This window comes from Pseudorca crassidens, chromosome 8, assembly GCF_039906515.1.
Source record: "Pseudorca crassidens isolate mPseCra1 chromosome 8, mPseCra1.hap1, whole genome shotgun sequence".
Taxonomy (NCBI): domain Eukaryota; kingdom Metazoa; phylum Chordata; class Mammalia; order Artiodactyla; family Delphinidae; genus Pseudorca; species Pseudorca crassidens.
This window is the reverse complement of record NC_090303.1, coordinates 79,323,159-79,336,285: the sequence shown is the minus strand read 5'-3', so window position 1 is coordinate 79,336,285 and position 13,127 is coordinate 79,323,159. Positions and strand designations below refer to the sequence as shown.

The 13,127-nt window shown below is 39.8% G+C and overlaps 1 protein-coding gene across 23 annotated transcripts in view; it reads left to right on the top strand.

Annotated features, from left to right (window-relative positions):
• CADPS2 (calcium dependent secretion activator 2) overlaps nt 1–13,127 on the top strand; it is a 483,200-nt gene that overhangs the window by 216,805 nt on the left and 253,268 nt on the right. For all 23 annotated transcript variants that reach the window (XM_067746860.1, XM_067746861.1, XM_067746863.1 and 20 more), the window contains exon 7: nt 4,969–5,080. In XM_067746860.1, coding sequence (XP_067602961.1) covers nt 4,969–5,080 — 112 coding nt within the window. The remainder of the gene's footprint in view (nt 1–4,968; nt 5,081–13,127) is intronic.

The window sequence follows — 13,127 nt, the reverse complement described above, 5'->3', positions numbered from 1 at the left end:
ACCAAGAAGCCTGTGTGCAAGCACAGGTCATTATCCACACACACACTGCCCCCCCCCCCCCCCCCCCCGTAGCCTGTGCAGCCCGCCACTGCCAGGGTCCCGTGATCCAGGGACATTTTCCCCGAGAGAACGCATGGCGTGCCTCAGGCTGTTGGAACGTCATGCCAGCCTCTGCCGCTGCAGGCTCTCCCCACATTCCAATTATAACTACCGTACTCCTCCCTCCCCTGACCTGAGTGAGCCAGAGCCCCCGAATCAGCTGCTCCTTTAAACCCCTCCTGTCTGAGCGAAGAACTGATGCACTCAGGCGACCTACACACAGAGGCAGGGCCAAAACCAAAGCTGAGCCCCTGGAGCTGTGCGAACACAGAAGAGAAAGGGAAATTTCTCTCAGCAGCCTCAGGAGCAGCAGATTAAATCTCCACAGTCAACTTGATGTACCCTGCATCTGTGGAATACCCGAATAGACAACAAATCATCTCAAATTGAGGAGGTGGACTTTGGGAGCAACTGTAGACCTGGGGATTGCTGTCTGTGACTGACTTGTTTCTGATTTTTATGTTCATCTTAGTATAGTTTTTAGCGCTTGTTATCATTGGTGGATTTGTTTGTTGGTTTGCTTGCTCTCTTCTTTTATTATTTTTAATACTTTTATTCTATTTTATTCTTTTATTATTTTTTCTTTTCGTTTTTTTCCCTTTTGTTCTGAGCTGTGTGGCTAACAGGGTCTTGGTGCTCCGGCCTTGTGTCAGGCCTGAGCCTCTGAGGAGGAAGAGCTGAGTTCAGGACACTGGTCCACCAGAGACCTCCCGGTCCCACATAATATCAGGCGGCGAGAGCTCTCCCAGAGATCTCCATCTCAACGCTAAGACGCAGCTCCATCCAATGGCCAGCAAGCTCCAGAGCTGGATGCCCCATGCCAAACAACTAGCAGGACAGGAACACCACCCCACCCATTAGCAGAGAGGCTGCCTAAAATAATACTAAGATCACAGACACCCCAAAACATACCACTAGACGCAGCCCTGCCCACCAGAGCACAGGCACCAGGAAGCCTCCACCAGCCACTGAACCAAACTTACCCACTGGGGGCAGACACCAAAAACAATGGGAACTATGAACCTGCAGCCTGTGAAAAGGAGACCCCAAACACAGTAAGTGAAGCAAAATGAGAAGACAGAGAAATATGCAGCAGATGAAGGAACGAGGTAAAAACCCACCAGCCCAACCAAATGAAGAGGAAATAGGCAGTCTACCTGAAAAAGAATTCAGAGTAATGGTATGATCCAAAATCCAAAGATGATCCAAAATCTTGGAAATAAAATGGAGAAAGTACAAGAAATGTTTAACAGGGACCTAGAAGAACTAAAGAGCAAACGAACAGTGATGAACAGCACAAAAAATGAAATTAAAAATTCTCTACAAGGAATCAATAGCAGAATAACTGAGGCAGAAGATAAAAGAGTGGAAATAACTACCGCAGAGCAAGATTAACAAAAAAGAATGAAAAGAATTGAGGACAGTCTCAGAGACCTCTGGGACAACATAAAAATGCATCAACATTCGAATTATAGCGGTCCCAGAAGAACAAGAGAAAAAGAAAGGGACTGAGAAAATATTTGAAGAGATTATAGTTAAAAACTTCCCTAATATGGGAAAGGAAATAGTCAAGTCCAGAAAGTGCAGAGAGTCCCCTACAGGGAAAATACAAGGGGAAACACACCAAGACACATATTAATCAAACTTTCAAAAATTAAGCACAAAGAAAATGTATTAAAAGCAGCAAGGGAAAAGCAACAAATAACATACAGGGGAATCCCCGTAAGGTTAACAGCTGATCTTTCCGCAGAAACTCTGCAAGCCAGAAGGGAGTGGCAGGACATATTTAAAGTGATGAAAGGGAAAAACCTGCAACCAAGATCACTCTACCCAGCAAGGATCTCATTCAGATTTGACAGAGAAATTAAAACCTTTACAGACAAGCAAAAGTTAAGAGAATTCAGCACCACCAAACCAGCTTTACAACAAATGCTAAAGGAATTTCTCTAGGCAGGAAACAAAAGAGAAGGAAAAGACCTCCACAAACAAACCCAAAACAATTCAGAAAATGGTAATAGGAACATACATATCAAGAATTACCTTAAATGTAAATGGATTAAATGCTCCAACCAAAAGAGCTAGACTGGCTGAATGGATATGAAGACAAGACCTGTATATATGCTGTCTACAAGAGACCCATTTCAGACCTAGGGACACATACAGACTGAAAATGAGGGGATGGAAAAGATATTCCATGCAAATGGAAATCAGAAGAAAGCTGGAGTAGCAATTCTCACATCAGACAAAATAGACTTTAAAATACAGACTATTACAAGAGACGAAGAAGGATACACTCAGAGGTAAAATGCTGAAAATATTCCCTTTAAGAAGAAAGCAGGGGACGCGGGTTTGTGCCCCAGTCCGGGAAGATACCACATGCCACGGAGCGGCTGGGCCTGTGAGCCATGGCCGCTGAGCCTGCGCGTCCGGAGCCTGTGCTCTGCAACGGGAGAGGCCACACAGTGAGAGGCCCGCGTACAGCAAAAAAAAAAAAAAAGAAGAAGAAGAAATTCTAGGGAATTATTAACATAAAATCCAAAATCCTAGCTACTTTGGTGGTAGTGTGGAGTAGGGGTGAGAGGAAGATGTGACCACTGCAGACCTGAACAGAGCTCTTCTAATGTCCTGGTACATTTTCCATCTTAACCTGAGCTGTGGGAATATCGATTTTCTTTTTATTATTATTTACATTGTATTTCACTTTTAGGCAATTTATATAAGATGTTCACAATAAAATGGTTTTAATGAGTAAATGAGAGACGTACCACAGTGAATAAAGATTGAAGAACGGTTGTTGAAGATGCTTGTTTGTCAAGGATCTGAGTTAGTAGGCAGTTTTCCGGAAGTTCGTGCGATCATGGGTGAGCACAGCTCTTTACATGTGCGTTGTTATTTGTCTTATTGTATCCAACAAAGTGGAATTGGTAACACATTTCCCTTCCTTCAGGTAAAATTACAGGAGGATGAGGGTAAAAGACAAAACTCACCAAGTCCCTCAGTGATGGTTAATAGGGTCAGTCAATATTTTTCTCTTTGGAGAACTGCATATTGGAGTAGATTAGGAATTTCAAATAATCATCTAAAACTGTAATAATAGTTTCAAAGGATTTTTGACATTAGAGGAGACAAAATATCATTGATTTAATACACCAAAGAATTTTTATGAAGAGAATTTAATTTAAAAGATCAGCAAATTCTGTGGAAAACTATTAGGCTGTGTCTACATGACTACTAAAAATCATTGATTTCAGTTATAAGAAAATGTCTCCAAAAGTTAGTTTTCCAAATTTAACCACATGTTACTCAATAAAGAGAAGGGTATGTCATGGGCGTCAACTCCGGAGTTGTTATCCAGATCGGCTGACTGTATTCAAGGCTTAAGATTCCACACTCTAAATTAAGAATTGTTCTCTCCTTCCTTATTTTGGTTCTGAATCTATTTTTATTTTTATTCCTATTTTAGCTCTACTTTATCTCAGACCATCTTAATTCTATGAAATGGCAAAAAGATTCTTTGCTAATCAGTTTCTAGAAATCTAAAATAGAAATTAAGTTGCTTTCCATCCTGAATGAATCTCTCCCTTCCCTCTGAAGTATGACTTTAATTTCAAAAGAACAAACTGCATCTTGAGGCAGGTTTCTTCAGTCATTGAAATGGCCTCTGCTTTTACTGTACATGTATCACAATGTTAAAAATTAAAACTGCTGTGATCGGAGAAGACATCATGATTATTTAGTTTTTGGTATACTTATGTCAGTTTTCTGTATTTCAGCTTTCTGAATAAGGTTTATAAAATAAAGTTTAGACAGTGCCATGAATGTGGCACTGTCCTGTTAAACTGTTTTTTTTAAAATAAGAAATTGGTATTTTTATTTGGTTATTTATTTTTAACAGGAATCTTATCTCATTAAGCCTCTCTTTTTCTTCCTGTTATGTCTGTTTTTCTCAGTGGTGTTTTCTTTATGCTGTGCTGAATATCACGTCTGATCTCAGAATTATGAGAAACATTGATAAGATTTTTTAGTATCAGGTGTGTGCTATCTGAGTTTGCAAATAGACTAGAATGAGTTGGTATGTGGTAAAGATGAGATGCTATTAATTAAAAGATAAGCCAAGGGAACATGTTATTTTGTTATGATTTGAAAAGCCAGATATCGACAGACTGACTTCCTTCTTAGCAGAGTGTACTGGGAAATTAATGGCAAAACACTCCTATCTTTATGGTGCTTGTTTCTTTCCTTTTGACAGGAGCTTTAAAAAATCATGTAAAGTAAGGGATGAGATGATTACCTCCACGTTTAAAAATATAAATAAAATATCTAGTGAAGACTCTGTAAGAAGAGATGGTGTGAAATCTTCAGCATGCAAAAATAATTTCTGAGAAACGACCTCTTACACACTCCAACCGTTAACAGTTTTCCCCAGCCATCCATAAAAATTGTGTTGTAATTTGTGTTTGAATTAATAAAATAGGTTCCAATAGCTATATCTATAATGCTCTACCTTTCTTTTAAAATTGAAGTATAGTTGATTTACAGTGTTGTGTCAGTTTTAGGTGTACAGCACAGTGATTCAGTTACATATATATATTCTTTAATGCTTTACCTTAACCTAAATTCTTACGGCACACTGTGTTTTGTACTCTAATGTGCTAATTTTTAGAACAGCTGAAAAATTATTACAAGCTGTAAAGCTTATTGTTATTTTCTTTCTTGACTGTGCCATCTGTCAGAAACAGAAGCAAAGATAAAAATCTCTGAGCCATGAAAGATTCTCCATTGCTTAATCTGCCTTCTAAGGAAACACATCTACATGGAAAACACAATTAATGCTGCGTTTCAAAGAGAATCTTTGTTACTTCATTGCAGGTGGGGAACCCAAGGAGATTTTACCACTACTCATCCACGGCCTGTGGTCAAAGTAAAACTCTTCACGGAAAGCACTGGGGTCCTGGCCCTTGAAGATAAAGAACTGGGAAGGGTGAGTTATGGTCAGCTCCATGTTTCCCAGAGAGCACAATTTTAACTTCTCTTGATTTAGAGTTAAGGTGGACCAGTATGCAGTGTGTAAACCTTCTGTTCGTACATTAATAATTTATTTGTAATTTCCCACGAGCCCAGCTTACAGCTCTGATTTACTAAACGTAATTGCTGTAATGGAGAAAGTATTGTGATAGGCCTTGGGTGTTTAAGGGGAACACATAAGGTCATAGTCACTGACTGAGTCATTCTTGTCACATGTACTCCACTGGCCAGTGAGTGAATGGTATAGGCCACCTTGTCCTTCTTGGTGAAAGGTAACCCTAATTCAAACATTTCTGTCCGTGGGTTACAAGCATCCTCTTTATATTTGAAGTCATCTGCTCTTTATGTTCGTTGTGATTAGATTGATTACAGAATATCTCTTAAGTGTATTTATCTCTTGTACCTCTCTCATTTTCCCTGTGAGAAGGTCTTCGCCACACACCTTTTAGCATAGAATTGTTTTTTTCCTATAGTCACCTCCTCATACCTATAATATATTTATCCTCTAATCCAGTATCTCTCAGCTTCTTCTGACGTTACGGTAGATGTGTGATCTTAACACCTCTCTGTGAAAGATTATCTGCAGTTTTGTTAACGAGGTAGATGTGTTCCAGTGAGTAGACTATAAAGTTATCTTCTGTAATGTGGATCTATTTTACCCAGACCTGAGCACTGCTTTCATATATATTTTCCAGAAAATAAAGCCTTAAGAAATTTTACTTGAAAATTTCTGGTAATGGTGGATAGCTGGTGTGATGCTAGGTGTCGAAGGATGCTAGGATTCGTGTGTATGTTGGATTTTTTTCCCCCTAAAGTTGGGATTTCTATTCCTTTCAACTCTTCCTCCTTTTCTGTATCCTTTTCACCTTTGAAGTTTTTTTCATTTCTAGGGATTTGTGAATCGATACCCACACTCCAGAAATTGTGAGTCTGCATTCATATGCTAGATTTCCTCTTCTGTTTCCCTGTTATATGTATTTCTTAATACCTAAGAGAGCTAACCCATAATGCTCGTTCATTCATGTGCTTATATATTTGTGCATTTATTCATTCAACAAAGGTATACAGGTGGCATAATCTAAGAGCAGAACCCTGGAGACTGCACGTGGTCTTATGGATTTGTGAATCAGGGTTTCTCATTTAAATTATTGTTACATTCATTTCACCTTGTTTCCTTATTGTAACTATTTTTCACTGTGTAATAGCAGCCATTTTAAGTCTAAAGCTATAACGTAATTTAAGGTATTTTTAATTTATTTTTCAGCTCTCTAGATAGATATAGATATCTATATATATAAAACCAATTTTTAAATTATGTACATGAGTGGTATATTTTCCAATCAGTTGTATATCTGAGAAAGACCTCATGCTCCCCTGTTCCTGTGATACATGAAAGACAATTTTTCTATCTGTATATGAGTCTCTCAACCTCAGCACTATTGATGTTCTGAGTAGGATAATTCTTCGTTGTTAGGAGCACTCCTGTGCATTTTATGATATTTGGTAGCATTCCTGACCAGTCAATATATGCCACTAGTCTCGTCCCCTCTTAAGTAAAGATGGTAAGAAATGTCTCCAGACATTGCCAAGTGTCCCCTGGGAGCACCCCTGCTTGAGATGCATAGATCTATGCTAATGACCTCAGTAGGTTCCATGATTATAAATGTTTTTTTGGGTTAATAACTTCCAATTTTTAAATTAGTTTTCTGGAGCTTCAGATTTGTATATCCAACTTGCCTACTTGGTATTTCTAATTGTGTATTAACAGATATCTCACACTAAATATTTTTGAAATAAGAACTTTTGATTAGCAACCCCATCAAGTCTTCCATAGGGGCCATTGTCAAGCAAGTGACCTCAGCATGCCCTTTTTTTCTTCTTCTTTGACTCTAATACCCAATCTGTTTGCAAGTTTTGTCAGCTTTTTCTTAAATTTATACTGAGTATGTTCACACTTTAACATTTCCTTGACCGTAATTCAAGACATCATTATTTCTCACTAGTAGTAGTCAGCTTACTGCTTCCTCATTTGTCATCTCGTTCCTTCTGATCCAGCGTTCACACCTCAGCCACTATGACCTATTTAAAATTCAAAACAGAATCACATCATTCTGTTCTTAAAATCTTCCATTATCTTCTCAGTTATTTGGAACAAAGAATCAGACCCCTCATCATAGTGTCGTATGGCCAAGAAGGGTTGTCAAAGTGGGACCCTGGACAAGCAGCATCAGCAACACCTGGAAAATTGTTAGAAATGCAAGTCCTCAGACCCAACTCTCCATCTGTTGGCACAGAAACTTGGGGGTGGGGTGCTGCAGTCTGTTCTAACAAGGCCGCCTTATAATTTGGACACACACCAACATTGAAGAACTCTGCTCTGCCTGAACTGATCTCTCTCCAAATTCATCTCCTATTACACACTCCTTGCTTACTATCATTCTTCCTTCATGTTTGGCTTTCTTTCTGTTCCTCAGACATATCAGACTCCTTCTTGGTTTACACTTTGGGTCTTTAGATGTGTTATAATCTGACCACATGTGTGCAATTAGAAGAAAATTAGAAGAGAATGGTGGTCATCGCTGGAGGGTAGAGCTACTGGTAATGTTTTCTATATATTTACCTACTTTTATACTTAGAAACAGTAACAACATTTTAATTTGAAGAAAAAGGCATTACTGAGCTTTGTAGTCTAAAATGATATAACTCTTGTATCTGGGGATCTTAGTTTAGTGAAGTTTTTTAATTAAAATTTTGTGCGGTATTTGAAAGATGAGTAACACAGCCTTTAAAATAGATGTATAGCACAAGAAGATACACTAAATGGATATAACACAAGAAAACTGACAGTAACAAAAGGTGACAAGGATTCAAATCAACAAACTTAATCTTTGCTGGTGGAAATGAAAAGTTGTACAGCCACTGTGGAATACAACTTGCCAGTTTCTTATAAAGTTAAACTTAGACTTACCATATAGCCCAGCAGCTGCCCTCCTAGGTATTTACCCAAGGGTTTATACAGTTCATGTCCACACAAAACCTGCATGTGAATGTTTGTAACAGCTTTATTCATAATCGCAAAAAACTGGAAGCAGTAACATGTCCTTCAACAGAGTAATGGATAAATTGTGGTACATCTATGGAGTGGAATACTATTCAGCAGTAAAAAGAAATGAACTACCAATTCATGAAACAACGTAGATGAAACTTAAATGCAAGTGAAGGAAGTCAGACCCAAAAGACTACATAATGTATGATTTGTTCTAAAAAAGGCAACATTATAGAAACAGAAAACAGATGAGTGTTTGCCATGGATTGACCCAGGGGGGAAGTGGTTGGCTGAAAAGGGGTGTACAGGAATCTTTCAAGGTGAAGGAATTTTTCTGTGTGATACTGGGTATTGGATGTATGAATGTATGTATTTGCCTAAATACATAGAACTGTACGTCACAGGAGATCAATCAAGATGGAGGAGTAAGAGAATGTGGAACTCACATGTGTTTGATAAATACATCAGAAATACACCTACAGGTTGAACAGTTCTCACTGAACACTAACTGGAAACTGGCAGAAGGACTCCTATACAACCAAGGCTGTAAGAAAGATACACATATAATCAGGTAGGAAGGGAAGAAAAACGATCAGGTTGGGACTTGTGTGCCTGGAAGGGAACTTAGAGGAAAAGGGAGAATACACGGCTGGACGCCTGCCCTGAGGAATGAGCAGTGAGAGCCACAGATTAGACACCCCAGTCCCAGGGTCCTAAACAGGGGACACGAACCCCCTTGGTTGGTTGGAGGCTCTGGGAACAGGAGGGCTAACAGGAGGGCTCTGGGAACACTGGACTCAGCTTGTGGGCAGCACGAGCACACTGGCTTGCCCCCCAAGGCAGGGTGAAGAGAGGGCTGCTCTAGCAGCTGCCAGGTTTCCCAAGACATGGGATCTTGGGCAGCCGTGACTGGGGAGAAGACTCAACTGTGGGACACGGAGACTACCAGGCACTGGGGCAGAGCCTGGGTGAGGGGGTGGCAGCCATTGTTGGCACTTGCTTAAGCAGCCCATCAAAAGCAGCGCAGATCTCTATGGCAGCCACTCTACCACAGCTCATCACCCCCATACATGCTCAGAGTCCTTGTGGGTCCCCCCCGCCCTGCAGTGTTGCTCCACCACAGGGCGAGGGTGGCAGAGGCTGGGGAGAGGGATCAGCTGTTAGGGACAGAGGGATTTGCACCTGAGGCTGTGTCTGAGCAGAGCGAGGGAAACTATTGTGGGTGCCTGCGCAGGCAGCATGGCAGAGAAAGCTTGGACTTCTGTCTGAGGCAGACAGGAGCAGAGAGCCCCCAAGGGCCCCATTTGCTTCAGCACTACCCACTCTGGGGCAAGGGTCCCCAGTGCAGGGAGAGGGATAAACACATACTTAAATGGAATAGAGCCAGCTCAGGCCTGACCCTCAGGGAGTCTGCTCCAGCAACTTGGGATCAGACCACTCCCCCCAATAGGGTGTTGCTGGCCACTGAGCAGAGGGGAGGTCCTGCCTCACACCTGGCTCTAGCCCCTCCATCTCCAGCCCCACCCCCTACCAAGGTCATAGCTGCCAGAACACCCTGAGGAAAGATATGACTTGCATCCTCATCAAATCCAGCTCTCCTACCAAAGGCATTGGACACAGTCTATATGGGGACTCTCCCACATAAGAATACTCCTTCAGGACCACAATAGGTAACTGTTTCACCTAAATTCATAGAGGCAGAGAAAGTTCACCAAAACGAGAAGGTAGAGGGATTGCTCTCAATTGAAAGAGCAAGAGAAAACCTCAACAATTTGCAATTGAAACAAACAATTTGCCAGATAAAGAATTCAAAATATTGGTAATAAAAATGTTAACTAAATTAGGGAAAAGAATAGATATACACAGTGAAAATTTTAACAAGTTAAAAAATAGACCCAATCAGAAATGAATTCAATACCTGAAATTAAAAAAAAAAAAAAAAAACACACAAGAAGGTATGAATAGCACACTGAATGATACAGAAGAATGAGTAAGTGATCTGGAAGATAGAATAATGGAAATCACCCAATCAGAGCAGCAAAAAGAAAAACAAATTTTAAAAAATAAAAATAAGAGAACTCTGGGATAATATTAAGCCCACCAATACTTGCATTATAGGGGGTCCCAGAATGGAGAAGAGAGAAGGGGATTGAAAATGTATTTGAGGAAACTATGGCTGAAAACTTTCCAAACCTGAGCAAGGAAATAAATATCCAGGTATTAGAAACACAGAGGATTCCAAACATGATGACCTCAAACAGACCCACACCAAGATATATCATAATTAGAATGGCAAAAGATAAAGAATTATAAATGCAGCAAGAGAAGAAGAGTCAAATACAAGGGAATCCCCATAAGGCTATCAGCTGACTTCTCTGCAGAAACTTTGCAGGGAGTGACATGATATATTCAATACCCTGAAAGGGAAAAACTTGTAACCTAGGATACTCTACCCAGCAAGATTATCATTTAGAATACAAAAGGAACTTCTCAGGCAAGCAGAAACTAAGAGTTCATCAGTACTAAGCCTATCCTAAAAAATGTTAAAGTGTCTTTAAGTGGAAAGATAGGAATCTATAGGAGAAGGAAAATTCCACTAGGAGAGGCAAATATATAGTAAGGACTGAGGATCAACCACTTACATAAGCCAGTACAAAGATTAAAAGACAAAAATTGTAAAAGCAACTATAACCACAAAAAACTGTAAAGGGATACGTGTGAAAATGTAAAATATGACATTAAAAATGGTGCAGAGGAGGGGAGTAAAAAATGTGGCTCTTTTAGAGTGTGTTTGAACTTAAAATGACTACTAGTTTAAAACAAGTAGATACATGAACCTCACAGTAACCACAAATTAAAAACCTACCAACTAAGAAAAAGGAACACAACCATACTACTAAGGAAAATCAAGCCACAATGGAAGAAGAAATGAACAGGGAAGAGCTGTAAAAACAACAGAAAAACAAGTAATAAAAGGTAATAAGTAGGTACCTATCAATAGCTATTTTAAGTGTCCATGGACTAAGTACTCCAATCAAAAGACATAGGGCAAAAGACATAGGGTGGCTCTTTGGATAATACAAGAGACTCACGTCAGAGCTGAAGACACGCAGACAGAAAGTGAGGGAATGGAAAGAGATATTTCATGCAAATGGAAACAAAATGGGGGTAGCAATAGTCATATCAGACAAGATGGACTTTAAAACAAAGTCTTTAACAAACCACAAAGAAGGGCATTCTATAATGATAAATTGATCGATACAAGAGCAGAATATTACTCTCATTAACGAGTATGCACCCAGTACAGGAGCACCTAAACATACAAAGCAAATACTAACACATAAGGGGAGACATTGACAGTAATGCAATAATGATAGGGGACTTTAACACCCCACTGACATCAATGGACAGATCATCCAGACAGAAAATAAGGCAACAGTGGTTTTAAATGACACAATAAACCAGTTGGACATAGTAGATATTTACAGGACATTACATCCAAAAACAGAATACACATTCTTTTCAAATGCACATGGAACATTCTCCAGGATAGATCATATGCTAGGCCACAAAACAAGTCTAAAGAAATTTGAGAGGATGGAAATTATATCAAGCATTTTTTGGGACCACAATGGTATGAAACCAGAAGTCAGTTATAGAAAACAAATGAGAAAAGGACAAAGACGTGCAGAGTTAAAAAACATGCTATTAAAAAACAATGGATTGGACTTCCCTGGTGGTGCAGTTGTTAAGAATCCACCTGCCAGTGCAGGGGACATGGGTTCGATCCCTGGTCTGGGAAGATCCCACATGCTGTGAAGCAACTAAGCCCGTGTGCCAAACTACTGAGCCTGCACTCTAGAGCCTGCGTGCCGCAACTACTGAGCCTGCGTGCTGCAACTGTTGAAGCCCACGCGCCTAGAGCCTGTCCTCGGCTACAAGAGAAGCCACTGCAATGAGAAGCCTGTGCGCCACAGCAAACAGTAGCCCCTGCTCACCGCAACTAGAGAAAGCCTGTGCACGTCAACAAAGACCCAATGCAGCCACAAAAAAAAAAAGATCAATGAAGAACTCAAAAAGGAAATCATATGTGGAATCTAAAAAATAAAACAAACGGGTATAGCAAAACAGAGACAAACTCATAGGAAACAAACCAGTGGCTACCAGCAAAGACAGGGAAGTGGGGAGGGGCAAGTTAGGGGTATGGGATTAGGAGATACAAATTACTATGTATTGATATAAAATAGATAAGAAGGATATATTGTAAGCACAGGGAATTTTAGCCATTTTCTTGTAATAACTTATAACCTGTAAAAATACTGAACCACTATGCTGTACACCTGAAACTAATTTAATATTGTAAATCAACCATACTTCAATAAACAAAAAGAACTGTACGTCATAAAGCATGTACTTTAATGTATGCAGATTAACACAGATGAACTTAGTTGTATTACAAGGTACAACATAACTGCACTGAAAGGAGTGGTGAGAAATGTACACCTAAGCAATATAAGAGAAAAACAGTAACTTGCAAACACTACCTTAACCAAGTAATGAAGATTAACACTGCCATTGATGCCACATAGCTATCATGTACTCCTGTTACAATGTTATGAGAACGGCACGTTTCACCTCTGTGATATTTCTGAAAACCCCAACTTAAACCCAGTTTAATTATGATGAAAATATCAGACAAAACCAGACTAGGGGACACTGTACAGGGTAATTGGCTAGTACTTTTCTAGTCTGTCTAGGTATAAAAACAAGACTCAGAAACTGTCACACACAGATCAGAAGAGACTAAGGAGACATGACAACTAAATGCGACGTGGTGTCTTGGATTGGGTCTTGGAATAGAAAAGACTGATGGAAAAACCCATGGAATCCAAATAGAGTCTGGGGTTTAGTTAAGAGTAATGTAACAATGTATGTTTCATGGCTTTCACAGAAGTAC